At 41.0% G+C, this 27,061-nt stretch overlaps 1 protein-coding gene across 1 annotated transcript in view; it reads right to left on the bottom strand.

Annotated features, from left to right (window-relative positions):
- LOC128658019 (uncharacterized) overlaps nucleotides 1-27,061 on the bottom strand; it is a 403,728-nt gene that overhangs the window by 376,010 nt on the left and 657 nt on the right. The window contains exons 2-4 of the mRNA XM_053712462.1: nucleotides 24,510-24,673; nucleotides 20,116-20,242; nucleotides 11,549-11,632 (exon numbers count right to left, since the gene is read on the bottom strand). Of these exons, the coding sequence (XP_053568437.1) occupies nucleotides 11,549-11,632; nucleotides 20,116-20,236 (205 nt within the window). The 5' untranslated portion in view covers nucleotides 20,237-20,242; nucleotides 24,510-24,673. The remainder of the gene's footprint in view (nucleotides 1-11,548; nucleotides 11,633-20,115; nucleotides 20,243-24,509; nucleotides 24,674-27,061) is intronic.

Raw genomic sequence — 27,061 nt, 5'->3', positions numbered from 1 at the left:
AGATCCATCACCCACAGAATGAAGCTCTCCGTCCTCATGTTCTGCAAATTGTGACGCAGTATCAGACATGGCTCTACTATTATCAGCGCACTCTGTTCTTACCCCAGAGTGATCGCGTTTACCTCTTAATTCTGGCAATTTAGATAGTACTTCAGTCATAACATTAGCCATGTCTTGCAAAGTGATTTGTATGGGCCGCCCTGATGTACTTGGCGCCACAATATCACGCACCTCCTGAGCGGGAGGCGAAGGTACTGACACGTGAGGAGAGTTAGTCGGCATAACTTTCCCCTCGTCTGGTGATATTTTTTTAACATATAAAGTTTGACTTTTATTCAAAGTAACATCTATACATTGAGTGCACAAATTTCTATTGGGCTCCACATTGGCCTTTAAACATAGTGAACAAACAGATTCATCTGTGTCAGACATGTTTAAACAGACTAGCAATAACACTAGCAAGTTTGGAAAAAAACTTAAATAAATTTACAAGCTATATAAAAAACGCTACTGCGCCTTTAAGAAACATAAAAATGTGACACAGTTGAATTAACAATGAACCAAATATGTTAAAACAACCAAATTTTAACAGAAAATGTATAAAGTTAGCAGAGGATTGCACCCACCAGCAAAAGGATGATTAACCCCTTAATACCCAAAACGGATAACAGTTGAAATAATAAACGTTTTTATCACAGTCAAACACACTGTCACAGGTCTGCTGTGACTGATTACCTCCCTCAAAACTAGTTTTGGAGACCCCTGGGCTCTGTAGAGACGTCCTGGATCATGGAGGAAGAAATAGGAAGACTGTGACTAAATTTTGCTGCGCAATAAAGTGCTAAAATAGGCCCCTCCCACTCATATTACAACAGTGGGGAACCTCAGTAAACTGTTTTTATGCAGAAAAAAACGACAGCCATGTGGTAAAAATCATGCCCATAAAATTTTTATCACCAAGTACCTCAGAAAAAACGATTAACATGCCAGTAAACGTTTTAAAATTGAAAATTATGAAGTGTTATTAATAAGCCTGCTGCTAGTCGCTTTCACTGCAGTGCAGGCTCAAATATTACTTTAATATTGACAGTATTTTCTTAGTGAAATTCCATTCCCCAGAAATACCTCAGAGTATACATACATACATATCAGCCTGATACCAGTCGCTACTACTGCATTTAAGGCTGCACTTACATTACATCGGTATTAGCAGTATTTTCTCAGTCAATTCCATTCCTTAGAAAATAATTTACTGCACATACCTCCTTGCAGGTGGGCCCTGCATGCTATCCCCTGTTCTGAAGTTACCTCACTCCTCAGAATGGCCGAGAACAGCAAGTGGATCTTAGTTACGACCGCTAAGATCATAGAAAACTCAGGCAGATTCTTCTTCTAATGCTGCCTGAGAACAAACAACACACTCCGGTGCCGTTTAAAATAACAAACTTTTGATTGAAGAAATAAAAACTAAGTTTAACACACCACAGTCCTCTCACACGTCCTATCTTTAGTTAGGTGCAAGAGAATGACTGGGTATGACGTAGAGGGGAGGAGCTATATAGCAGCTCTGCTTGGGTGATCCTCTAGCACTTCCTGTTAGGGAGGAGTTATAATCCCATAAGTAATGGATGACCCGTGGACTGACTACACTTAACAGGAGAAATAAACCCTAATATAGCTACGATATAACTATTAGTTACATTGTAGCTATTTTAGGACTTATATTTATTTTACAGGCAACTTTGTATTTATTTTAAAGGATTACTATCTTTTACTATTTTTATTATAAACAAACCCCATATAACATGTAATAAGCATAAACTAAAACATACTGACCTATAAATGTTGTAAAACGAAGAAGCATAACGGTAGAAAAATCATATTTAGTTTTCGGTGATTACGTCACGATATCCAGCCCACAAATGTCGGCACTATGTGTTAGGATACAGTAACCAATCATATTGCATGTTTATGCATCTCATTAAGAGACTAATTTGTCCTACTGCGCATAAAATCGGCGAAATATCGCATGCGCATTTTCAACTAGTGAATCCGAAGTTACCCACAGATAGGAATCACGCTTGCGCATTACAAGGAGTGACTGTTTCTGTGACGTTGCGCAATCTTGCGCATGCGCAGAGCTTATTAGAGGCGCCATATTCAAACCGCGGTTGTCAGCCCGGATTGCACAGGAGTTAAGGATACCCACGGAGTGGGTTTGGAAAGCAATAAATAATTGAAGAAAGAAATCGGCAAAACGGTAACAATCTCATTATGAGATTATATTGAGAAAATGTTTGATTAGGGTAGTTAGTTTGTTACAAGCTTAGATATTTTTTGCTTACAGTGTCCCTTTAACTAGGTAGAATAGCTATTAAATAGTTAATAACTATTTAATAGCTACCTAGTTAAAATAATGACAAAATTACCTTTAAAATAAATCCTAACCTAATTTACAATTACACCTAACACTACACTATCAATAAATTAATTAAATAAATTAACTACAATTATCTAAACTAAAATACAATTAAATAAACTAAACTATAGTACAAAACCCCCCCCACTAAATTACAAAAAATAAAAAAATTATTACAAGAATTTTAATCTAATTACACCTAATCTAAGCCCCCTAATAAAATAAAAAAGCCCCCAAAAATAATAAAATTCCCTACCCTATACTAAATTACAAAAGTAATCAGCTCTTTTACCAGCCCTTAAAAGGGCTTTTTGCGGGGCATTGCCCCAAAGTAATCAGCTCTTATACCTGTAAAAAAAAAATACAAGACCCCCCCAACATTAAAAACAACCACCCACACACCCCTACTCTAAAACCCACCCGATCCCCCCCTTAAAAAAACCTAATACTACCCCATTGAAGATCACCCTACCTTGAGCCGTGTTCACCCAACCGGGCACCGATGGGCCAAAATAGGACATCCGGAGCGGCTGAAGTCTTCATCCGATCGGGGCAGAAGAGGTCCTCCATCCAGCAGTTTTCATCCAAGCGGCATCTTCTATCTTCATCTATCCGGCGCGGAGCGGGTCCATCTTCAAGACATCCAGCGCGGAGCATCCTTCCTGGCTAAGGTAGGAAAAATCCGATTGGCTGATGTAATCACCCAATCAGATTGAACTTCAATCCGATTGGCTGACTGGATCAGCCAATAGAATTGACCTTGCATTCTTCAGTTGATGGTTTGGACGTTCCAGGTAGATGGAAGCATCCCACCGCTGCCAACCAATGTGACGGATTCCTGGCTACCCAGACTGGGTAGCTCCGCCAAAAGGGTCCTTCCGCTGCCTGGAACAAGCTGCTATGTAGCCCAGGAAAGTGATTCTAGCAGGAGCCCACCTAAATGACTAGACAGACTAGCATTCAGGTGAAATAAGAACTGATTTTATTGAAAACACACACTCCTTTTATCCATCTCATCTTGATAAGACAAAGTACAATCCCACAATTTTCCCGCCATTCCCGCCTCTCCAGACGGACCGGCACCTCCATAGCAGCCACAGTCCCAGGGGTTTCGGGGTGATCCCAGTGGAGCGGTGGCACTTCCATTGTCATTTTAAAGATCTCTGTCCCTAGATGCCACAGTCCAAAAATAAGCATGATTCGTTACTGGGGACCGGAGTTACAGTCCGTGGAAGTTATGGGGTTAGGGGTGTCCAAAACCCCCGGTTCCCAAAGGAGCTCCCCTCTGATAATTCCCCCACCTCTTGTCCTCCCTAGGGGCTACCAATCCCCAAAAGAGCGGAGCTCTGGGGCAAAGGGCTGCTGGAGCGACCAGGGGTAAAGTTAGCGTGTGTCCTGCTGTCCTGCGGCCGACCGGGTTTCCAGGAGCCCGGCCAGCCTATTAGGGTTTTCCTGGTCATACACCAGCTCTTCTCTTAACACAAAAACAAGCCAACAAAAGCAAACAAAAAGCTTCCGGAGATTGTGGTTGCTCTGAGGAGCCCAAAACCACTGAGAAACAACAGGGGTGAGGAGGTAGGGGTTTAACCCTTGCAGCCCGGTATCCGTGACAGCCCTGTATAATATATATCACACAACAGTTTTTTTTTACAAGCTTTGTCACCAACATTTCTAGCTATCGGCTAGTAATTTGGCTCCCCACTAGGAAAAGCATACAATCTTTTTGTGGTATTTTTTTTTGTTAAATGTAATTATTTTAGGGCCTTTTATTTTAATATTACTAAACTATACATGTTTATGTTGATGGCTAAATAAAATCTTTTATCATCGGTGGTGCTGCTGCTTTCCTTTGTTTTTACTATTCCTGGGGTCTTGGTGTTGACCTTGACAGCCTGCACACATGGAGCCTACCTGAGTGCTGAATAAATTTTCTTCATTTTGACTAAACTATACAGGGGAGAGAGAGGAGAGACCTGTACTGTAATCTATCAGAATTTGGTTCTCCCTGTGGCAAGAAACGTGGCACAAAAAAGTTTTAGTCTTGAGGAGGCATATGATTTTCTTAATAAATCATATTCAGATATTGCCCCCCTGTGGATCTGAGTACCAGCCTAACCCAGATAGGGCTAGATTACGAGTGGAACCAATCATTTGCACAAGAAGCGCAAGTGCAAGATCAGAGTTTTAATTACCGCAAGTTTGTTTGCGGAAATTCACAATAATTTGCTGTATCTATACTTTCTAAGGGTACCATCAAGGGCAAAATTGCACTCGTATTACCGTTTTGAAATTAGCCACATAGTTTTTAAATACTGGGGAAAACTCCCATTTAGAAAATAAGTTCTATGTTGTGTGCAAATAATTTTAGTGACAAACACTTTTAAAAAAAAATAAAAAAAATAATTTCATAATAAAGGTCCTAATATAACATAACATATCAAAGAAGCCATTAACCCTTTGCTCGAACAAATAAAAAAATCCCCTTTCAGAACTGTGATTCACAGCTGCAATTAGCGGCCTTCTAATTACCAAAACCAATGACAAGCCCACGCATGTCTACTATTTCTCAACAAAGGTGATCATAGGGAAGCTTTTACAACTATTTGTCTTATGGCTCCACTAGTTGTGTGTAAATAATGTCAGTTAGAAACCCAAAGTTTGTGAAAAAGTAACTTTCTTTCTAATGGCAGTGAGAGCCCACAAATTTATTCATAACCTATGGGAAATACTTCACCTGGCCACCAGGAGGAGACAAAGACACTACAAACAGAGCATTAAATATCTCTCCCACTTACCCTACCCTCCCAGTAGTTCTTTGTCTCGTTTCATGGAGCTAGCGCAGAGAGGGGAGCTCTGCTGAAGTTTCTGGATTTTAATGCTCTCAATGTATTGTTTCCTTCAAGACACAGCAGAAAGAGTGTTTAAACGCCATGTAATACCATAAGTAGAGTTTTGGTGTATGCTAGCTGCTGGAAGCCCAGGGAAGTTTATATGCCTCTTGCAGCTTAACCATGCTATCCTCCCTATTCAGGTAAACAGTGTTAGCAACACTGTTTTCTTTTTGTGTTTCAGTATTCTCCAGGCAGAAGAAGGGTAAGTCCTGACTTTTGTCATCTTTAATAGCTTGTTGCCTAATAGAGACTAACCTTACTTACTGACACCTATATTTAGAGTTCTGCGTTAGCCTTAAAAAGCAGCGTTAAGGGGTCCTAACGCTGCTTTTTAACGCCCGCTGGTATTACGAGTCAGGCAGGTACAGGTGTACCGCTCACTTTTTTTCCGCGACTTTTGGCTACCGCAAATCCCCTTACGTCAATTGCGTATCCTATCTTTTTAATGGGATTTGCCTAACGCTGGTATTACGAGTCTTGGAAGAAGTGAGCGGTACAGCCTCTACCGCCAAGACTCCTACCGCATAAAAAAGTCAGTAGTTAAGAGTTTTATGGGCTAATGCCGGAACATAAAGCTCTTAACTACAGTGCTAAAAAGTACACTAACACCCATAAACTACCTATGAACCCCTAAACCGAGGCCCCCCCACATTGCAAACACTAAAATAAAATTATTTAACCCCTAATCTGCCGACCAGACATTGCCACCACTATAGCGAGACCTGGGAGGAACATCTTGTCCACCTAGGCGTCATTTTAGATCGCCTTCAAGCCGCCGACCTAACCTTGAAGCCAGATAAGTGTACCATTGGGCGCTCTGAGGTTTAGTACTTGGGCCACCGAGTCGGCTGCGGTAAGCAGCGACCCGAACCGGCCAAGGTCGAGGCAGTGGCTAACTGGCCCACCCCCAGGACCAAAACCAAAGCCCTTGCCTTTCTGGGTACTGCAGGCTACTACCGGAGGTTTGTCCCCAATTACAGCACCCTCGCCAAACCCCTGACTGACCTGACCCGTATACGACTTCCCCGACAGGTCCTGTGGTCCCCCGAGAGTAAAAAAGCCTTCCAGAGTCTTAAGTCTGCTTTAATCTCTAATCCAGTACTGGCCGCTCCTAACCCAACCAAACGCTTTTCTGTCCACACAGATGCCTCTATGTTCGGGTTGGGGGCCATACAAAGCCAGGCGGACGAGGAAGGACAGGACCACCCCGTTGCCTACATCAGTTGAAAACTGCTACCCCGTGAAGTAGGCTATGCCGCGGTCGAGAAAGAATGTCTGGCGCTGGTATGGGCTTTGAAGAAGTTGCAGCCCTATCTATATGGCAGACTTTTCACCGTCCTCACTGACCATAATCCCCTTGTATGGTTCAACCGAGTTTCCGGGGACAACGGGAGACTGTTGAGGTGGAGCCTAGCCCTGCAGCCATTTAACTTTGACATTCAGTACCGACCGGGAAAAAGCAATGGGAATGCTGATGGACTTTCCCGGCGGACTGAAGTGGCATAAACTCCTCGGACATCCCCAGGCCAACCCGTATGTGGATCTAGCCGGGTCTGCCGAACTGGAAGGGGGGAGTTGTCACGGATACCGGGCTGCAAGGGTTAAACCCCTACCCCCTACAACCTCACTCCTGTTGTTTCTCAGTGGTTTTGGGCTCCTCAGAGCAACCACAATCTCCAGAAGCTTTTTGTTTGCTTGTTTTTGTGTTAAGAGAAGAGCTGGTGTATGACCAGGAAAACCCTCCTAGGCTGGCCTGGCTCCTGGAACTCCCGGTCAGCCACAGGACACCCGCTAACTTTACCCCTGGTCGCTCCAGCAATCTTTTGCCCCAGAGCTCCGTTCATTTGGGGATTGTTAGCCCCTAGGGAGGACAAGAGGTGGGGGAATTATCAGAGGGGAGCTCCTTTGGGAACCGGGGGTTTTGGACACCCCTAACCCCATAACTTCCACAGACTGTAACTCCGGTCCCCAGTATCGAATCTTGCTGATTTTTGGACTGTGGCATCTGGGGACAGAGAGCTTTAAAATGACACCAGGATCACCCCGAAACCCCTGTGTCCTGGGACTGTGGCTGCTATGGAGGTGCCGGTCCGTCTGGAGGGGCGGGAATGGTGGGAAAATTGTGGGATTGTCCTTTGTCTTATCAAGATGAGATGTGTATATAAAAGGAGTGTGTGTTTTCAATAAAAATCAGTTCTTATTTCACCTGAATGCTAGTCTGTCTAGTCATTTAGGTGGGCTCCTGCTAGAATCACTTTCCTGGGCTACATAGCAGCTTGTTCCAGGCAGCGGAAGGACCCGTTTGGCGAAGCTACCCAGTCGGGGTAGCTGGGAATCCGTCACAAGGGCGATCTATAGATAGCTCTATAAATTCTTCACTGAAAACTGTGCTCTCTCTCCCCCTGTAAATATTAGTAAAATTAAAATAAATTATAAACACGGGCGTGACTAGGCGGCGGCCATTAGTGGTCGCATTATCTGTGGTTCCTAATGTGATCAGCTTAATCAGCCGATTATCATAGCTGTTATTCAACATCCAAAGTCACCAACCTCATCCTTGTATAATTCGAGAAACGTAGCATTGAACCATACTAAAATTTGCAGAGTTCTTGAGCATTGGACCCAGATCTGGATGGTTGAAACCTCAGGCGGCGGCTTTTCCTTAAGGATTCAACCCCCCCGTAACCCGGGGTTAGCAGTCTTCCATAGACTGCCTTTCTTACTTAAAAGAGAGAATCATCTATCCTGATAGATCAGCTGTACGAAGGCTAAGCGCTACTGAGGTGGATCCGTTTTAAGCTTGACCGGAAAATGGAGGCTCTGGCCAGCTGGGAAAACAAGATGGTACAGCTTATATAAAACCATTATCACAGCTTAAAGGCAGATATATGTAATCTAAATAGTAACAATATAACCAATACTTCTTGTTTGGAATTCCCTATTAGCATATGTGTATATGTATATATAGCTTCATATTCTGCATGAATTATTAAAATGAGAATAAGAGACTCAGAATGTATTAGGAATAGTAAGATATTATGTATATACATGAATTTTGTGAAATACAGGGAGTGCAGAATTATTAGGCAAATTAGTATTTTGACCACATCATCCTCTTTATGCATGTTGTCTTACTCCAAGCTGTATAGGCTCGAAAGCCTACTACCAATTAAGCATATTAGGTGATGTGCATCTCTGTAATGAGAAGGGGTGTGGTCTAATGACATCAACACCCTATATCAGGTGTGCATAATTATTAGGCAACTTCCTTTCCTTTGGCAAAATGGGTCAAAAGAAGGACTTGACAGGCTCAGAAAAGTCAAAAATAGTGAGATATCTTGCAGAGGAATGCAGCACTCTTAAAATTGCAAAGCTTCTGAAGCGTGATCATCGAACAATCAAGCGTTTCATTCAAAATAGTCAACAGGGTCGCAAGAAGCATGTGGAAAAACCAAGGCGCAAAATAACTGCCCATGAACTGTGAAAAGTCAAGCGTGCAGCTGCCAAGATGCCACCAGTTTGGCCATATTTCAGAGCTGCAACATCACTGGAGTGCCCAAAAGCACAAGGTGTGCAATACTCAGAGACATGGCCAAGGTAAGAAAGGCTGAAAGACGACCACCACTGAACAAGACACACAAGCTGAAACGTCAAGACTGGGCCAAGAAATATCTCAAGACTGATTTTTCTAAGGTTTTATGGACTGATGAAATGAGAGTGAGTCTTGATGGGCCAGATGGATGGGCCCATGGCTGGATTGGTAAAGGGCAGAGAGCTCCAGTCCGACTCAGACGCCAGCAAGGTGGAGGTGGAGTACTGGTTTGGGCTGGTATCATCAAAGATGAGCTTGTGGGGCCTTTTCGGGTTGAGGATGGAGTCAAGCTCAACTCCCAGTCCTACTGCCAGTTTCTGGAAGACACCTTCTTCAAGCAGTGGTACAGGAAGAAGTCTGCATCCTTCAAGAAAAACATGATTTTCATGCAGGACAATGCTCCATCACACGCGTCCAAGTACTCCACAGCGTGGCTGGCAAGAAAGGGTATAAAAGAAGAAAATCTAATGACATGGCCTCCTTGTTCACCTGATCAGAACCCCATTGAGAACCTGTGGTCCATCATCAAATGTGAGATTTACAAGGAGGGAAAACAGTACACCTCTCTGAACAGTGTCTGGGAGGCTGTGGTTGCTGCTGCACGCAATGTTGATGGTGAACAGATCAAAACACTGACAGAATCCATGGATGGAAGGCTTTTGAGTGTCCTTGCAAAGAAAGGTGGCTATATTGGTCACTGATTTGTTTTTGTTTTGTTTTTGAATGTCAGAAATGTATATTTGTGAATGTTGAGATGTTATATTGGTTTCACTGGTAAAAATAAATAATTGAAATGGGTATATATTTGTTTTTTGTTAAGTTGCCTAATAATTATGCACAGTAATAGTCACCTGCACACACAGATATCCCCCTAAAATAGCTATAACTAAAAACAAACTAAAAACTACTTCCAAAACTATTCAGCTTTGATATTAATGAGTTTTTTGGGTTTATTGAGAACATGGTTGTTGTTCAATAATAAAATGAATCCTCAAAAATACAACTTGCCTAATAATTCTGCACTCCCTGTACTATACATTACTATAGATTCTTTTTAACATCTTGTTTAAAATCAAATTTGCAACTGCTTTTCTCTATCACTGCAGAATCTGTGATGTGAATGTATTATACATTTGCAAAATTGTAATAGATGAGGAAGAATAGGGTTAAATCCCATCACGGTTTTAAATCAATTAGAAAAACTTTTAGAATATAAGAAGCCGAAATAGGCCATTTGACCACATTACGACTACGGCAGAGAAGCCGAAACACGTCAGTGGGTCATTGGGATTTATCTACATTCTTCCCACCTTTGCTGCTATGCAACCATAGAGATACATTTTTATTGCTGTGCTTAAATAAAAGTAATTTTTTATCGTCATTGGAGGTGCTCCTTATTTCCGTGTGTATTTGGATTCGTCAGAATATTTGGTGAGCACTCCATTGGATTGGATCCCAGGAAAGTAGCTGTCACTCCCACTGCCTGCCTACCGCGCAAACAGAACTCTGTACACGTTACACGCCACAGCTAAGGGGTAAGAGCGGTCACTGAAGTCAGAGCCTGGATATCTGCAAGTAATGTAGAGCCTTTGCAGTACTAGAGTGGGTAAGAGTTCATGATTTTAGAGGTGGATTCCAAGGAGTCACGACTGTAACCGTAAGTTTGGTATATACCCCGTTTTAAGCTGATATTGGATTGTGCTGTGCATTGAGGACAATATAGTTGCATACCTTTGATGTTAGCCTATTGCGGTGTAGAATAAAGGCAGTGCGGAAGTGTTTTGTATACTGAAGCTTTTACAGCTACCTCAATTGGATACTGTTAGAGCTAAGTTTTCTACAATAGGTGCTTGCCATCACTGGAGTTAATTTTGTAGGTACTACGTCAACACAGTATGCTGGGTAAAGTACTGTGTGATGTTGTACCAATGCTCATTTTGCACAAGGGGTTAATCACATAAAAATGTGTGTAAAAATTAGTTTATAGAAGAGTTGCTTGCACTACTGACTTTTATGGCTGTTGTGCCAACTTTATGCCCCAGAAGGCCCCTGGTTAAGCCCTATAACCCCATCAGCCCTTAGCAACTGCTCTGCCATCCCATGCTCACATGCACTTGCAATGCAACCTCACTATCATCCCAGATCCAAAAAAGACATCAGTTCATGGCCCTGAAAATCCCTCATACCCATGCTCTGTCAGCCCAACACATACCCCTGGTCCTGTGACTACTCTGTCAGATAAAACAAATGGCCCTACAGGTGTTTGGTCACAAGGCCTCAGATCTGACCCCTCACGTTGCCACCTCATACATTATTTTATTACAGCACACGTGTTTTGTTCTGCATTTGTTCTAGCCTTAACATTCAGGTCTCCAAGCGCATTACATCTTTCCTGCTTGAGAGCAACACATAGCTCATTATTTGTAATATAAGCAACGATAGCACACCCTGCATTATCCATTGAAAGCTTAGGGAGTGGTAAAAAAAGTCTGGTTATGATACTCTGGTAAATCTTTTTCACCATTCACTTGTAATACTAGATTGTGTGTTATTCTTAGTGCAGAGTGAAGATATGAAAATTGTACCCTGTGCTACCAATAGCGCTCCACTGGTAGTAAAGCTAATAGTTAGTAATTCATTACTCACCTTCGGTAATTAGAAAATTGCCCACATACGGCTCCTCTCTGTTCTCAATCTGTGTAATAAGTAAAGGTTTCTCAGGAACATATCCTGTATGGACATAAATCACAGGTTATGTGGGAAACAAACACTATATGGTGCCAAACATAAATAATTACCATTAGCTGGTTAATCAGTAAAAAGAAGATTCACAGGTCCTGCTGTTGAAAATTATTTTACCTTCATCACAAAAAGATTATACTTCTATAGAAAAAAAACATTTTTATTTGTAAAGTATATTGTAAGAATTCTTCTACTGAAATCTAACATGCACTGCAGTGTGTGTGTCTGTAATATTTTATATAATCCATTTTTATTTTCTTGTCCTCAGATTTCTATAACCCCTATTTTAATGTAAGAGGGTTTTATTAAAAATAAATTAAATCCATATTCTGACATAGTTACATTTTCTTTAAAATAATTAGCATTGTGCTCTATGTGTGTTATCAGGGGACCATCTACCACTGATAGGGGCACAAGAGATTTCTCTTCACTGTAACATCAGATAGAAGGAATATTACACACACTGTGGCTGCAGATAAAAAGGTTTCTGTTAGAGCCTCTTTTACCCATATAATATATTCCCTAGTGTATAGTGCTGCATATAATAAGGTTTCTGTAAGAGCCTCTTTTACCCATATAATATATTCCCTAGTGTATAGTGCTGCATATAATAAGGTTTCTGTAAGAGCCTCTTTTACCCATATAATATATTCCCTAGTGTATAGTGCTGCAGGTAATAAGGTTTCTGTTAGAGCCTCTTTTACCCATATAATATATTCCCTAGTGTATAGTGCTGCAGGTAATAAGGTTTCTGTTAGAGCCTCTTTTACCCATATAATATATTCCCTAGTGTATAGTGCTGCAGGTAATAAGGTTTCTGTTAGAGCCTCTTTTACCCATATAATATATTCCCTAGTGTATAGTGCTGCATATAATAAGGTTTCTGTTAGAGCCTCTTTTACCCATACAATATATTCCCTAGTGTATAGTGCTGCATATAATAAGGTTTCTGTTAGAGCCTCTTTTACCCATACAATATATTCCCTAGTGTATAGTGCTGCATATAATAAGGTTTCTGTTAGAGCCTCTTTTACCCATATAATATATTCCCTGGTGTATAGTGCTGCAGGTTTCCATGGATAAATCTATCACAGTGACATGAGACCCTACATTGCTAATATGGGTTATACGTCCCTCTGAGATGTGACAGTAACCAGATACTGAGCTCCACTAGAGCTGCTGCTTCCTGCACCCAGAACTATGATAACTCTGGGCACTCACCATGTGTTATGACATCACGCACATGTATGACAGGATCACTATGGGCCAGTAGCACAATGGCCACGTTCGGGTAGCGCTTAGACCCAGCGCCGGCACAAATGCAGTGGTGATGACGTGGAGCTGTGTATACGTCACCAGTTAGGGAGCTTTAACAAAATGCTAACATCGCAACGTCCCACGTCACCACGCATTGACAGAATAGTAGGCATGCGCAAAGGGATCTGCATAGTACAGAGACGCTTCTAATTGCATGCAATATTTCTAATACCTTTTAAGTATTAGAAATATTGCATGCAAAAAAAGTCTCACATATTAATTATATATGTGTACTCCATTATCGTGAAGTAGATCCCTTTGTGCATGTGAAAGTTTATTAAAAGCTCCCTTACTTGTGAAAGTATTATTAAATTTACAACACTTATTTATATAAATATATAAATAAGTGTTGTAAATGTAATAATACTTTCACAAATGGTGATAATAAATAATGCACACATGATTAACTTTTACATTATTGTAAACATGGCAGCCTCCACGAGCAACACATGTGTATATAAATATACTGTATATGTATATATATATATACACACACATATATACACACACACATACACACACACGTTGCTCGTGGAGGCTGCCATGTTTACAAGTGTGTGAGCTTGCTATGAAAAGTCCCAGCTTTACCAGCACGCTGGAAACGCTGGGAGTTACGTCATCAGAGCTCTGAGGGAACACCCTGCGCCTCACTGTCAAGTGTTCACAGAACGCTCCAAGCGAGTCTCAGTTTGATTGGAGCGCTTGCCGAACGCGGCCATAGTGTGATGTATAAATGGTGGTGGGACCTCAGCTAGATGACCAAGCAGTGCAAGGGAAGGGTACACAGGGCTGTAAATCTCATGAATGATTTTATTAAAGAGGCATGTAACCCAACTTTTTATGTTTCAGACATACAATTTTAAACAACTTTCCAGTTCTTATTTTATCTAATTTTCTTCATTCTCTTTGTATCCTTTGTTGAAGGAACAGTTATGCACTACTGGGAGCTAGCTGAAAACCAATGGCACAAGGCATATATGTGCAGCCACCAATCAGCAGCTTATGAGCCTACCTAGGTATATTTTTCAACAAAGGATACAAAAAGAATGAAACAAATGAGAAAAATAAATTGGAAAGTTATTTAAAATTGCATGCTCTCTCTGAATTATAAAATAAAAAAGGAAATGTGTGCTTACCTGATAAATTTGTTTCTTTTACGATATGACGAGTCCACGGATTTCATCCTTACTTATGGGATATCGCCTCCTGGTCAGCAGGAGGAGGCAAAGATCTCCACAGCAGAGCTGTATATATAGCTCCTCCATTCCCTCCCCCTCCAGTCATTCGACCGAAGTTAGGAAGAGAAAGGAAAAGCCAAGGTGCAGAGGTGACTGAAGTTTAACAAAAATAAAGACCTGTCTTAGAAAATGACAGGGTGGGCCGTGGACTCGTCATATCGTAAAAGAAACAAATTTATCAGGTAAGCATAAATTTCCTTTTCTTTTACAAGATATGACGAGTCCACGGATTTCATCCTTTCTTATGGGATACAATACCAAAGCTATAGGACACGGAGGAAAGGGAGGGACAAGACAGGAACCTAAATGGAAGGCACCACTGCTTGAAGAACCTCTCTCCCAAAAACAGCCTCAGACAAGGCAAAAGTGTCAAATTTGGAAAATTTGGAAAAAGTATGAAGAGACGACCAAGTTGCAGCCTTGCAAATCCGTTCAACAGAAGCATCATTTTTAAATGCCCATGAGGAAGCCACAGCCCTATTAGAATGAGCCGTAATTCTTTCAGGAGGCTGCTGTCCAGCAGTCTCATATGCAAAACGGATGATACTCTTCAGCCAAAAGGAAAGAGAGGTAGCCGTAGCTTTCTGGCCCCTACGTTTCCCAGAAAAAACAACAAATAATTAAGATGATTGACGAAATTCTTAAGTCGCCTGCAAGTAAAACTTCAGGGCACGGACCACGTCCAAGTTATGCAACAGACGCTCCTTCTTAGAAGAAGGATTAGGACACAATGAAGGAACAATAAGTTCCTGATTAATATTTCTGTTGGAAACAACCTTATGAAGAAAACCAGGCTTGGTACGTAACACTACCTTATCGGAATGAAAAATAAGGTAGGGAAAATCACATTGTAATGCTGAAAGCTCAGAAACTCTGCGAGCAGAAGAAATAACAACCAAAAATAAAACTTTCCAAGATAACAACTTAATATCTATGGAATGCAGAGGTTCAAACGGAACCCCTTGAAGAACCTTAAGAACTAAATTCAAACTCCAAGGAGGAGCAATAGGTCTAAACACAGGCCTAAATCTAGTCAGAGCCTGAACAAAGGATTGAACATCCGTATATCTGCCAGACGTTTGTGTAGCAAAATAGATAAAGCAGAAATCTGTCCCTTTAAGGAACTTGATGATAACCCTTTCTCCAATCCTTCTTGGAGAAAAGATAAAATCCTAGGAATCCTAATCTTTACTCCATGAGTAGCCCTTGGATTTGCACCAATAAAGATATTTACGCCATATCTTATGGAAAATCTTTCTAGTAACAGGCTTACGTGCCTGGATCAAAGTATCAATGACCAAATCAGAGAACCCTCGCTTAGATAAAATCAAGCGTTCAATCTCCAAGCAGTCAGCTGCAGAGAAATTAGATTCGGATGAAGGAAGGGTCCCTGAATGAGAAGGTCCTGCCTCAATGGAAGCTTCCACGGCAGCAGAGAGGACATGTCCACCAGATCGGCATACCAAGTCCTGCGAGGCCACGCAGGAGCGATGAGGATCACCGAAGCTTTCTCCTGTTTGATTCGAGCAATCGCCCGGGGAAGGACAGCAAACGGCGGAAACACATAAGCTAGGTTGAACGACCAAGGCATCTATCAGCTCGGCCTGGGGATCCCTAGACCCGGACCCGCATCTCGGAAGCTTGGCATTCCGACGAGATGCCAGAAGATCCAACTCCGGCCTGCCCCATCTGAAAATCAGGTTCCCGGCCAAAAAAAAAAAAAAACTATCTTGTTCAGAAAATCCACTTCCCAGTTTTCCACCCCTGGGATGTGGATTGGCGACAGATAACAAAAGGTAAGCATCCGCCCACTGAATTATTTTGACTACTTCTGTCATCGCTAAGGAACTCCTAGTTCCTCTCTAATGATGGAGAAACTACAGACTTAACGTTGTCCGACTAGAATCTGATGAATTAGGCTGAAGCCAACTGAGGCGAAGCCTAAAGCGCAGAGAATATAGCTCTCAACTCTAGTCCATTTGTGTAAACTCCATTCCACTGCCTGAGAATGCTCAGTTGCAGAGGACAGATATGAAGCGAACAAACGGAATGTAACTTTCTAACTTTCGTCAAAAAAATCCCCATGGATAGGGAGTCGATTAGAGTTCCCAAAAAAGAAAACCCTTGACTGTGGAACTAATTAACTCCTTTTCAGAGTCACCTTCCACCCGTGAGTCTGTAGAAAGGACAGAACAATTCATTCATTCATTCATTAGCTGATGAGGACGCCTGGATCAGAATATTGTCCAGATAAGGCGCCACACCCGCGGTCTGAAAACCGCCAGCCGAGACCCCAGAACCCTTGTGAAAATTCTGGGCGCCGTGGCCAGATCAAAAAGTAGAGTCACGAACTGAAAGTCTCTCCATAAAGACAAACCTCAGAAACTTGAGATGATCTCTGTGGATAGGAACATGAAGATATGCATTTCTTAAATCCACGGTAGTCCTAATTGACCCTCCTGGATCAATGGAAAAAAGGTACAAACAGTTTCCAACTTGAAAGATGGAAATCTGAGAAACTTATTTAGACTCATGAGATCTAAAATAGGACTAACTAAAACACCAGTCCCTGTTCCTGAATTGGAACGGGGCAAATTACTCCCAAGAAATATAGGTCTCTACACAGCGTAAGAACGTCTCTCTCTGTATCAGGACTACAGATAATCAAGGAAAAAAGAAACCTTCCTCTAGGGGAAGAATTTCCGAATTCCAGATTGTATCTTTATAATACCCAAGAATCTGGAATATCTCTCATCCAAGTCCGGATGAAGAAAGACAGTCTACCCCCTACTAGATCCGTCCCGGATCAGGCGCCAACACGTCATGTAGACTTGGGAACAGCAGCGGTCTTGGGTTGTTTACCCTCGAACCAACACCGGTTAGGCCTCCAGGGAGATTTGGCCTACGAATAGATATCTTCCAGTATAGAAGAAGAGGTGGTTCCCTTAAAATTCGAAATGCAGCAAAATTTTATGATCTGCAGAAAGTCGAATTTAGCAAACTCATAATTTCTAAGCACATCCTGGAATTAACCATAGGACTTTCTTACTAAAAAAGTACAGCAGTCAAATTGCCGCGCTCTAGCGACGGTGACACAGCTGAAAGTGGTTGAAAACATTGGAGTACGACCCTTTCGGAATCATGGAAAGAAGCAACTACCCTCTTAGGAAGTAGCAAGTCTGGTAGCCCAGCTGAAGCCATTGTACCCCAGGAATGACTATCCATCCTTAGCTGAGAAGGGAATATCTCCCGAAAAAATAGCTTACTATAAAAAAATCGGAACCCTCCACTTGTCAAAAAAACAAACAAACACAAAATACATGAGGGACAGGAGAAAACGACACTGTTGCAGCATGTGGGATTGAGCATGCAAACATTCCAGTTTGCGAGTTCCCAAATTAGACCACAAAAGTACACCATGTGGTCCTCGTGGGTACTGTAGTAAAATGACCATCGTTCACATACTCCCCAATAGTATATCTTCAAGAGGAGAGGGACCGTCTCTTCCTTTTTTTTTTTTTTCAATAACTTCTTATTTATGTAGTGCAGAAAACAAGTAAAAAGTTAACAATGCTGGTCACACACATCGTGAAGAACAAGCAATGTCACGTGTCACAATTCCAAATAAAAACAGAACCGCAGAGCACTGCATGCAGTCTTAGAAAAAAAAATTCTAGACCCACAATAGTGAGTAAAAAAGTGGTGAAAGGATGCTGCATGTGGGCCCTAATAAAATGTGGGACCCTACAGGAGAATTGCGGCCAGAATGACCATAGTCAAGCCAACAGCACAGCCTTATAAGGATAAACTGTCACTTTATTGATATAAACAGTTTTCACATAATCTGTCTCTTTAAGGGCAAAGGCAACTTGTTCTTGTGTACTTATGTATCCCTATATTGCTGTCAGCCGTTCATTGAACAGCCATACCGTACTCTGAAATTTATGCTAGGTGTGTACTCGTTCCAATCTAAGCACAAAGCTGCCTTGATACACTAAACAGCTAAAATGCCTCAAAGAAAAGGAACTATCACTGAACAGAAGAGACCAAGTATCTTTTAAATAGTCTCTTCTTGCATATAATTTCATGTTTGTGTATGCACATTTGGTCTTGCATGCCACCCACTGTTCAGTAAGTTTGATCTGCAAGAGACTGAAAACCCCTTTTTGTGCTTGTTAGTTTCATTATCCCCACAGTTCATGTGTAAGGTATAAAAGCTTACAGAATCCCCTCAGAAAATGGATTACTCTGAGACACGGGGAACAGAATAACAATGGTACTGTTGCTTCTTGTCATAGTATATAAGCAACAGAACGTATGAACAGTTGTGCACTGCCCCCTGTGATTGAATAGAAACAGTTAAAGCAGCAACATGTACATCATTAAATCTCCATTAATAATGGGACCCCTTTAACAAATAATGTACATATATAACGTGCCGGCCATGTCTCTCCGCCTAACATGGCAGAGAAAAGCGTCACATTCCCCTCAAGGCTCTCCGGACAGCGCAAAGACCTCTCAGCTGTATCTTTCGAGTAAAACACAGCTGAGGAGGCATCCGGCGTTCCAATGGAGAGAACAATAGCGCGCACCCAATGGCGGGTAACAAAGCTCCGCCCATCGTGGGCGTAGACAAACTGGAGCCACAGAGAAGCCATACACAAGCAATGGCGCGCACCTAAAGGTGCGTATCAAAGCCCCGCCCATCATGGGCGTAACGTTAAGCACCCATGCGGCTAAAAATGTAATCATTAAAAATGAAAGTTAGTTCCCTTAAGAAACTAAACATAACATTGAGAAAAACTCAAATCAACCTAAGACTCCCTGTCGACTTCACTAGCTAAGAAGTCGTAGCAAATAGGAGTACCTCTTAGGAAAGGGGACAATTCATTCATTTAGGAACAGCCTTAACCCCTCATCCCTGGCGGCTTTGCAAAAGCAGGATAACTTCTTCTCCCACAGATTAATATATATCACTATTGGGAGTCCGGTAAATAAAATCTGTCACAGATAACAAACAGTTCTAGCGAGGTAGGAGAACCCTCCCTGTCACTGAGAAACTAAGTAAAAGCCACCGGAGTTCATACATAGTGAAGCCATGTTGCTTCTAAATACAGGGCTGCTCAAGAAAAACTAACCCCCAATTCAGGGATACGTCCTTTCAGTGAACATATATAGGGAGTCCCCAAGATTGATACCCATGGTTCCCAGCTTGTCTGACTTTTTTCTGAGCTACCAGAGGGGTTTTTACCAGAAAGAAAGCTTAGCACTTACCTTTAGAAGGCTGCCCGGTAGCAAGGCATCTCACCCGGCTTGTGAAGTTCTCTTCTTCCCTTCACATTGGCCTGTGGAAAACAAAAGGTACTGAGCATTTTCTCCCTCAAATCCTTTACAAACAGGGCAGCATACAATCTATGGGAGTCGCAGTGAGAAAAATGTCCCACAAGTTCCCACGGCTTGAAAGCCACCAAATGCTTCTCTTATGATATGGAAGAGACTGATTTGGTCTAGGCTACACCCCAGAACAAAGTAACACACTATGGTACTACTTAAAAAATAATAAACACTTGATTGAAGAATCTATAACTAACACCTCACTCTGCCTCTTCCTATCACTAACACAGGCAAAGAGAATGACTGGAGTGGGAGGGAGGGGAGGAGCTATATATACAGCTCTGCTGAGGTGCTCTTTGCCTCCTCCTGCTGACCAGGAGGTGATATCCCATAAGTAAGGATGAAATCCGTGGACTCGTCATATCTTGTAAAAGAAAATTGGGTTTCATGTCCCTTTAATTAACAAATGACTAATGACCAACACAAAGATGTTATGCCTGTTTAGCACAAGCCCAGATTATGTGTCACTTATATGTGTTTTCCTCTTTGTCCCATTCCCTGTAGAGTTATATAAATTATTACCTAGAGACCTGAGGGTCTGGTAATTCTCCATCATCACATCCTTATAAAACTCTTTTTGTCCTTCATTTAAACAGCCCCACTCCTCCTCTGAGAAATAAACTGCAAATTTATCAAACTCCATTTGTTCCTTAAAATGGAAAAAAAAAAAATCAAACCATAAAAACAGGATTTAATCAAAGTATAAACCACACAGAGCAAACTGATTGGGACAATAACCATGAACAAACCAAGAGCTCGGCCAGTGACTATGAACAGCAGCACATATGGGGCTAGATTACAAGTGACATGCTATTTATTGCTCTCGCTCTTGTGTTAACTCAAGTTGAGAGTAAAACGTTTTTGAACGCTCGCTAAGCCGATGAGCACAAAAATCTAAATTGCGAATATCGTGACGCATTAATGTATTCCCCAATGGAGCACAAAAAGTGTAAAAAAAAAAAAAATTAACACCCTTACTCGCGCGTGAACCTGATCTCATTTTTTTCTATAGTACTATATATATATATATATATATATATATATATATATATATATATATATATATATATATATATATATATACATAAACAAGTCCAGTATAAATGGCACACTCCAACATATACAACTACATGGAGCACTGCTAAACACTGATACAGAGATCCAGACTATATCCCAGAGCTGACCGGAATCCCCAGAATATACAGCAGGCCTACACAGGTAAGTGGCAAAAAAATCAGCCTTTTATTAGACAAAAATATACGAATTGGATTTGTCACGGATATCAGACGGCTAAGGCTACCCCCCACCCCCCTACAACCTCACCCCTGTTGTTTCTCAGTGGTTTTGGGCCCCTCAGAGCAACCACCATCTCTGGAAGCTGTTTGTTTGCTTTGTGTTGGCTTGTTTTTGTGTTCAGAGAAAAGTTGGTGTATGACCAGGAAAACCCTCCTAGGCTGGCCGGGCTCCTGGAACTCCCAGTCGGCTGCCTTACAACGGACACCCGCCTAACCCCTCTCAGGCTGGCCAGGCTCCTGGAACTCCCGGTCGGCCACAGGACAGCAGAACACTCGCTAACTTTAACCCAGGTCGCTCCAGCAACCATGTGCCCCAGAGCTCCGCTCTTTTGGGGATTAGTAGCCCCTGGAGAGTACAAGGGGTGGGGGAATTGCCGGAGGGGAGCTCCTTTGGGAACTGGGGGTTTTGGACACCCCTAACTTCAACGGACTACAACTCCGGTCCCCAGTAACGAATCATGCTGATGTTTGGACTGTGGCATCTGGGATCACCCGAAACCGCCACACCTATGTATTGGGATTATGTGAGACTGTGGCTCCTATGGAGGTGCCGGGCTGTCTAGAGGGGCGGGAATGGCGGGAAAATAGTGGGATTGTCCAGGGTCTTATCAAGATGAGCTGACTGTATAAAAGGAGTGTGTGTTTTCAATAAAATCAGTTCCTGTTAAACCTGAATGCTAGGCTGTCTAGTTATTTGGGTTTGCTCCAGCTACAATCACTTTTCCTGGGCTACATAGCAGCCTGTTCCAGGCAGAGGAAGGACACTCTGACAGAGCTACCTAGTCTGGTAGCTGGAGTCTGCCACAGGGTGGGACCCTGAGTACTCGTGCTGTCGGGCATCAGGGGTGGCTACAGGCTGTGGTCACTTGCCAGCTACATAGCTGCAATCAGCAGGGAGGAAGCAGGACCCGTTTGGCGGAGCTACCCAGTCGGGGTAGCCGGGGGTATTCGTCACAGGATTGTTGCCAAACATTTCAGCTCACGCAGGAGCTTTCCTCAGTGGTTTCCTCACTGCTGAATAGTCTGGGGATTCCGGCCAGCTCTGGGATATAGTCGGGATCTTTTTTTCTCTCTCTATCCATTTAAAAATATATTGAACATATTCCCCTATGTGAAGAACATTGTAATGTAAAATACATAGTTAAACATTTTATTAAATATAAATATTGCATTCACATTTTCAACTACTTGACTGCAAAGGGCTCCAATGCACATATATATGTATGCATAAGTATTTATGGCCTTATATGCATATATACAGTATGTCTGTAAATACATATATGCACACATATAAACACACACACATTCTCATTCATTTTTTCTGGTAAAATATATATATACTTATATACACTATCTAAAGAGAGAGAGAAAATGGCACATAGTGGTGTCATTTAAAAAGACAGGGATTTCAGCACTCTTTTACAAAATACTAAGACACTTGTTTTTGATAAAATATCAATGTTTTATGTAGCAGTTAAACATCCACCCCCACAGGGGTCCGAGCCGTTACACAGTACAAAATAGAATAAAGAATAAACAAAATTAAACCATAACCTCAAAAAAATAACATAAAAGTAAATATGATGCCTCCTAAGAAGACATCTAAACACTTAAATAAATAAATAATAGGACCGGCCCTATGACAATCCACCTTGTACGGTGTAAAGACAGCTTAGGCTGTTTAGAAAATACGTAACCAGGATATAGGTTTTAAAATAAGTGAGAAATTAGTTCCTCAGGGGTGAAACACATGTTGGCTAGCTGATTGGCCCATGTGACATCTACGCTGCCGGTGTTTGTTTGTTTGACACGGAACGGAGCGGTCTCTACATTGAGCGGATGATTTTCAAACAAGTTTTCTAAGATGGAATAGAGTATATTGAACTACTCTGAAGTATGGTAATATCGTATGCTGTTGAAAAGTGCTATATGGCTATATACATATGAACTATGCTTTAGCGAAAGTGAAGTTAGTGCATGCAAGAAAACAATCTGCATACTATCAGGATTAGTGTGGTTGACAGAGGGATACTATCTAACAACTCAGTATCCTCCTACACTTCTCCCTGCATTACACCAGTGTCTTATTCTTTTCACATGCTGCCCACGGAGGCTGTGTTGACTGTCTGAACCAGTCCGAAAAAATGGCTGACTAACTTTCACTAATATTGCTTGCCTATTTTAACGGCCTTGAAGCACTCACCTTACCTGCTTTACAGCTTTCCAACAACTACCGTTGCCATCTGCATATGTGCATACTAACATAAGACTGTTTTACAATACGCTTCACCTGCTCTAAATACAGACTGTATCTGGATTTAACAATGTTGCAATAACCAACATAGACATGCTACTTGTTACAACCGCTTTTGCAAACTTGTATTCATGCATTATTGAATGTTATGTATGTTGTTTTGCTATAAGTTCCGTTAACATTCCAGTATATATATATATTTTGAAATGATGTGGTAAGTGAGAACTGTTTATTATGACCTCTATAAGTTCAGTTTACACTAAAACTAATATGGTCTGAACATATTTTTGAGGAACTAATTTCTCACTTATTTTAAAACCTATTTTAAAACGTATTTTCTAAACAGCCTACGCTGTCTTTACACCGTACAAGGTGGATTGTCATAGGGCCGGTCCTATTATTTATTTATTTAAGTGTTTAGATGTCTTCTTAGGAGGCATCATATTTACTTTTATGTTATTTTTTTGAGGTTATGGTTTAATTTTGTTTATTCTTTATTCTATTTTGCACTGTGTAATGGCTCGGACCCCTGTGGGGGTGGATGTTTAACTGCTACATAAAACATTGATATTTTATCAAAAACAAGTGTCTTAGTATTTTGTAAAAGAGTGCTGAAATCCCTGTCTTTTTAAATGACACCACTATGTGCCATTTTCTCTCTCTCTTTAGATAGTATATAATAATAATAATAATAATAATAATAATAATAAGGGTCTGCACCAGGACTTTATTAGTCCTCAATAAAGTTGGTAATTGAGTATTTTCAATACCATATATTTACACTTGTTATACTTTAATATCGCAATTTTTTCCATCCACCAACTGATATATAATATATATATATATATATATATATATATATATATATATATATATATATATATATATATATATATATATATATATATATATATATATATATATACATACACATACATACATACATACATACATACATACATACACATGGTCACTGGGCGAGTTGTGGTTTGTTTATGGCCTTTATACAACACACACAGAAGAACACCAGCGTGAGTGAGCACACTAACCATATGGTCTGTTCATGGTCACTGGGCGAGTTCTGGTTTGTTTATGGCCTTTATACAACACACACAGCAGAACTCGCCCAGTGATCATGAACAGACCATATTGTTAGTGTGCTCACTCCCGCTGGTGTTCTGCTGTGTGTGTTGTATAAAGGCCATGAACAAATCCAGAGCTCGGCCAGTGACCATGAACAGATAATATTGTTAGTGTGCTCACTCCTGCTGGTGTTCTGCTGTGTGTGTTGTATAAAGGTAGATCACCACCAGATGTTACACACAGCAGCAGATAGGAGCAGTGGAAAAATGACTAATAGTTCTCACCTCCCCAGTCAGTATGCAAATCTCTGAGGTTTGGTTCTTCTCTGTCTTCTTGTTGGTCACACGTGAATCAGCCCAATACTCCAATACCACTTTCTGGTCTTTTATTGACGTGCGTGACACTAAGTAACAGGTACTCACCTTGTCACAGTAACACTAACCTAGAACTAGAGAGGAGGATGTAAATGTTACATATAAAAATGTACAGATCTGTGTCTACATCAAACAAACTTCTCTGACAATAATACCATTCAAGTTAATTACTACATATTTGGTTAGATACTTAGGCATCTTCAAAGTGTAGAAATTAATTTTTGATTACAATGATAAAAATGTGTTACCAATATTATTTGTTTTACTAAAAGCTTTTACACACACACCATATCCCAAGTGCATTATACACAGAAATATAATATTATTTAGTAGTTCCCTCTGAGACACATACACCATATCCCCAGTACATTATGCACAGATATATAATATTATGTAGTAGTTCCCTCTGAGAAACACACACTCACACACACACCATATCCCCAGCATATTGTAAACAGATATATAATATTATGGAGTAGTTCCCTCTGAGACACACACACAGACACAATACCCCAAGTACATTATATACAGATATATAAAACTACACAGAGCCTCTTTCCCAATACCTTACATACAGACATAATCTATTATAGAGTTATTATTCACAAAATGACACTGTTTATAGCCACCTTTGTAAACCCACTATTTGGAGGTGAGACGGTAAGTTAGTTCCACTTCTGCTGCAAGACGGTTGATGTCACAGCAGTCACATGGCTGCAGCAAATAGTACTTAGGCTGCGTTCGACAAGCGCTCCAAGGAAACGCAGCGCTCGCTTGGAACACTCTGAGAACACTTCTAAGCGAGGCGCTGGGTGTTCAATAAGTGCTCGGATGACGCTATTCCCAGCGTGCTGATAACGCTGGGACTTATTCAAGCAAGATCAGGCGCTTTTAAAGATGGCAGCCTCCACGAGCAACTCAATTGTAATATGTGTGGAGGACAGGGCCGGTGCTAGGATTTTTTGTCACCCAGGCGAGGATCCATTTTGCTGCCCCACCCCGATTACATACCACTCCATTTCTAGTTTTTGACAAACTGTTACAGAGATGTGCTAACAAAACCTATAGATAACTATTATATATAATTATAGAGAAAATAATTACCCATTTGGGTGTTTGCGTGTGTGTGCCAGTGTGTGAGTAATATATGTATTTGTGTGTGTGTGTGTGCATATGTCTGTCTATCTGTGCATGTGCATGCTCTTTAATCAAAGCTGCAGATATACCTCCCAAAATTTGAAATAGCCAAAGAGGGACACTTTTCTTTCTCTGTTGACCCGCCCCCTCCCCCTACTATATTCTATTAGAGCTAGAGGACACACACATTTATACACACTCATACAAAAATAAACATTTTTACACACCTATTTACATACACACACAGTTATACACCTACATACATACATGCTCATACACACATATTTACACACAGTTATACACCCAAATACATACATGCTCATATACAAATTTACACACACACGCACAGTTATACATCTACATACATACATACTCATACACACATATTTACACACACACACACACACACAGTTATACACCTACATACATGCTCATACACACGTTAACACACATACATGCTCATACACACATATTTACACACACACGCACAGTTATACATACATACAGTTTTACACACATATAAACATTTACACACACATGCAGTTATACACACACTTATACACACATTTAAACACACGCACAGTTATACACACATATACACATTTATAGAGACACACACAGTTATACACACACATTTATACACAAATATACGCATACACACATTCACACACACATATCTTAAATAAGCCTTGTGATCTAAGTAATGCAAGGTAACAAGCAGTGAACACTATCAATTTACCCATGGGACTACAAATTTACCCCTAAAAGCCAATACAAATAATCACCTCATAGGAGATACTTTGAGAGCAACAAAACTACAAGTGTTGCAGGGGTTTTATTCTATCACCACTATTAGCAGAGTTGTAGGTACAATTAATTTGCTCTTATCTGTTCCAGCTTAATAAAACTCAGAAATATTACAGGGGACGGCATTATCATGGTCAAGCTGCCTGGGACTGGAAAATCTGTTTAGAGGTTTGTGTTAATAAAATATTGGAATTACAGGGGATAAGGCTCTCCCCTGTAATATTTACTGGGTTTTATTAAGCTGGAACAGATAAGAGCAAATTAATTGTTATTCATTCACATTTTAAATTATTACTTTATACATTTTTATAAATTTCTCATCAGCACACTGAGTGTAAAAGAAAATCAGCTGCTACTGGTATATACTGATAGGGCCGGACTTGGACCAAAAATAGGCCTGGGCATTTTAAGGAAAAGCAGCCCGCTATTCCCCCATTTTTTATTTAACCGCCCACATACACACACTCATATACACGCACATCACACATATAAATATGCATGCTCATTACACATATACA

The sequence above is a fragment of the Bombina bombina genome, chromosome 4 (genome assembly GCF_027579735.1).
Source record: "Bombina bombina isolate aBomBom1 chromosome 4, aBomBom1.pri, whole genome shotgun sequence".
Taxonomy (NCBI): Eukaryota; Metazoa; Chordata; class Amphibia; order Anura; family Bombinatoridae; genus Bombina; species Bombina bombina.
This window is presented reverse-complemented; position numbering and strand designations above follow the sequence as displayed.